The sequence below is a fragment of the Pygoscelis adeliae genome, unplaced genomic scaffold (assembly GCF_000699105.1).
Source record: "Pygoscelis adeliae isolate BGI_AS28 unplaced genomic scaffold, ASM69910v1 Scaffold123, whole genome shotgun sequence".
Classification (NCBI taxonomy): Eukaryota; Metazoa; Chordata; class Aves; order Sphenisciformes; family Spheniscidae; genus Pygoscelis; species Pygoscelis adeliae.
The window spans coordinates 537,151-540,479 of NW_008824650.1; the positions used below are offsets into that span (position 1 = coordinate 537,151).

The window sequence follows — 3,329 nt, forward strand, 5'->3', positions numbered from 1 at the left end:
GGGAAGAGCACCAGTTAGAGTCGGTGTGAGAGCTTCGGATCGCTTCTTTCGGCTCTTTTCTAAAGTTTACGCAGAAAGGCCACTTTGTCCCTTGTAAAGTCCATGCTGCCCCGCTTGTTACAGTTTACGGATATACAACTTTTTTACCACTTAAAACCTCATTTTAAAGTCCATTTTCACATGGTCTAAGTTGATTACGACTCAGCTCGATGTCACAGACCGGAAAACTCCCGTACAATTGCTCGCCCCAAAGAGCTTCTTTTTAAAAAAAAAAAAACTTAAATAAAGTTGATTTGTTTTTGTTTTTCTGAGAGGGTGGACTTTGACTTACTTCAGCGTGTCGCCCTGGCATTTTTAAGAACTCTTACAAAACTCCTGAAACTTTCTAGATCCTAGGACAAATTGTATTTTCTTAGGAGCAAAAGTAAATGAGCTCTTTACAGGCAGAGAAGTGTTTGTTCATATGGGACTCTGCTTTTCTGTCTAACCTGCTCTATCAGCCCCATCTCTGCAATTTTGCTCGTCTCTCAACACCTTTGTCTGATTAGTAGCTTTTGGAGATCGGGATAAAGACATCACTTGCCACGCTGCATGAGATAACAATTAATTTAACATTAAACTTATCCCCTTTCCATTCACTTTGCTTGGATCGATCTCTGTTAATTGTGTTTGCGGATGCTTTCAACACTATGCTTTTCTTAAAAACTTAATGACACCCCGCAAGGAGGTGTAAGAGTCTAAACCGCTTCTCTTCGACTTCGACCAAAGAAACAAAGAATATAGCCCCAGCGTGCTCAGGAGACCATCTATTTTTCATCAGATGACTTTTCATGCACTTCTGAAGGTACAACATTATTTTAAGTTAGTCCTGCTTTTATTTTTTTTTTTTTTTAAAGTGCCATTTAGGTCCCTCCACGTTGCAGTTGTGCGGTACACAAGTCAGACACGCTAACTTCATATAACTGCCGCCTCGCATCAGACTTACTTGTTTGTGCCTTTAAAGCAGTCATTTATCAGCTAAAAGGCGAGTGTGTTTAAAAACGTATGTCTTTAGGAGGGAGAGCAATCTCCCTTTTCGAGAGGAAGAAACCTGTTACAAAACCATTTAGGTGGGTGCGCTTTTAAATGGCATTATTCCCCCCCGGGCGCTAATATTTCCCCAATACGTTTCTCTTTGGACGGCTCCCCGATAATTCGGCATTTTATTTAACCGCAACTGCCCTTAGAAACTTGACTTGCACTGAGGCAGCCTGCTAATCTTATTTATTATTTTTTTTCTCTTTCACAGAGGCATCTGTTCCTCTTGCTGACAAATGTACCATTCTGCCAAGAAAGTTTTTGAAAAAAAAAAAAAAAACAACCCAGCGTGTAATTGATGTTATCCCAAGAAAGCGCGATCTCCACCCCTCTCAGCTCCAAGCCCTTCAGGTAAAAGGAAAAAAAAAAAATCTTTCAAGAATTTGTTGCCTTTTTGAGGGTTAAAACATCAGAAGACAAGCTTGTCTCGCCTTGGCCAATCAGCTCTCGGCCCTGGCAGCTATAATATAGAACTAAAGGCAGACTCCTCTCACAAGCGTCTTGCTTTGCTACCATTAAAATCAGACCCTTTTTTTGTCTCTCGATTGCTGTCTCCCGACCAAACTCCGATGTGTTCCGTTATCAGCGACCTAAAGCCTGCCATTCCAGCACCTGTCTTGCTAGGGATCGGTGGATAGTATACGATTCAGAAAGCAGACAAGGACATAGGAGGAGAGAGAGCTCTAGAGAGACAGCCAGGGATAGGCACAGAGAGCTTTGAAGTAATTGGATTCAATGGACGAAATGCTGCTGTTGACAAGAATTCTCTTGGTGGGCTTCATCTGCGCTCTTTTAGTCTCCTCTGGGCTGACTTGTGGACCAGGCAGGGGCATTGGAAAAAGGAGACACCCCAAAAAGCTGACCCCTTTAGCCTATAAGCAGTTTATTCCCAATGTGGCAGAGAAGACCCTAGGGGCCAGTGGAAGATATGAAGGGAAGATCACAAGAAACTCCGAGAGATTTAAAGAACTAACCCCAAATTACAACCCTGACATTATTTTTAAGGATGAAGAGAACACGGGAGCTGACAGACTGATGACTCAGGTAGAGCCACAGAGATACCTGTATTTGTGTTTGTTAACCTCTCTGAGCAATCCTAAAGGACGCATCTGTCTTAGTATTTTTGAAAGCCCCATCTTTCCCTCTCCCCCTCCTCCCCCCCCCCCTCCCCCCTCCACCCTTTCCCTCTCCCCCTCCTCCCCCCGCCCCTCCAAACTCGGCTAGTTTCCCCCATTGAATGTAAATACCATCTATCCAGACAAGTTAGCAGGGGCTGGAGCTGGAGCTATCTAGATATTTGGTGGGGGAATCTGTGTGATACTTACAGGCATTACCGTGCCATGGCGTTCCCTGTAACTTGGTTAGAGATTGCTGTTTGCGTTTGTCCCCAAGGATGCACTTTGATCAAACGAATTGCATACAGCTCAGAGGACCCCAAGTGTATAGTGACCGCCAGGCCACTCACTCATTATTACAAACGTAGTCCTCGGTTGCTACGCCTGCTGACTTGATTCTTTTATATATATTTTATTTCATTTCTTTCTTTTTTTCCCCCTTCATTTCATTTTAGCCGTCATTATTATTTTTTTTCCTCGCGAGCATATTCTAAATTTAGTAGGCATGTAGCCGTGCACTCACAAAAGGCAGCTGAAGCCGGATCGACTATTCCTCTCCTGATTCCGTATTATATAGCTCGTATTGCAATACCATCATTTGCAATTGTGCCCATCAGAGCGTAAATATATTGATATTTCTTTAAGGATGCTCGCCACCAATGCTCTGGTACTTCCATAGGGGAGGGACTTGCAACTTATCGGCATTGCATCACCTTCTGTTTTAAAAAATCTGATGGCACAAGGTTTACAACTGGGTAAATATTGGATCTCGGGTGGAATCAGATTGCGGAACCATTTTATGCAAAAAAAAAAAGAGAGAGAGAGAGAGAGAACCTCTCCGAGAGTCACCTCATAATTATTATTCATGCTCAACAGAGAGCTCGGTGAAGTCGATCGCTCTGCCAATCCCGGAGTTTCTGAAACTACATGCAATCTAGACACTGGAAATGGGTTTCCTCCAAATATAGGTCAACAGCGCTTTTTTAATATTAATACATTTAAGCCCCACCTTCAGTGCTACAACAGGACTCGCCTGGAAGGACTAGGCGGGGAGTGGACGCGGGGAAGGGGGGGTGGGGGGTGGAATTTCCCAAACTCTCCCCGTTCCCCGGCCTGATTTTCCGCACGTTTGCCGGG

General features: G+C 43.9%; 1 protein-coding gene across 1 annotated transcript in view; it reads left to right on the plus strand.

Annotated features, from left to right (window-relative positions):
• Positions 1-1,597: 1,597 nt before the first annotated feature.
• SHH (sonic hedgehog) overlaps positions 1,598-3,329 on the plus strand; it is a 10,658-nt gene continuing 8,926 nt past the window's right edge. The window contains exon 1 of the mRNA XM_009322501.1: positions 1,598-2,121. Coding sequence (XP_009320776.1) covers positions 1,813-2,121 — 309 coding nt within the window. The 5' untranslated portion in view covers positions 1,598-1,812. The remainder of the gene's footprint in view (positions 2,122-3,329) is intronic.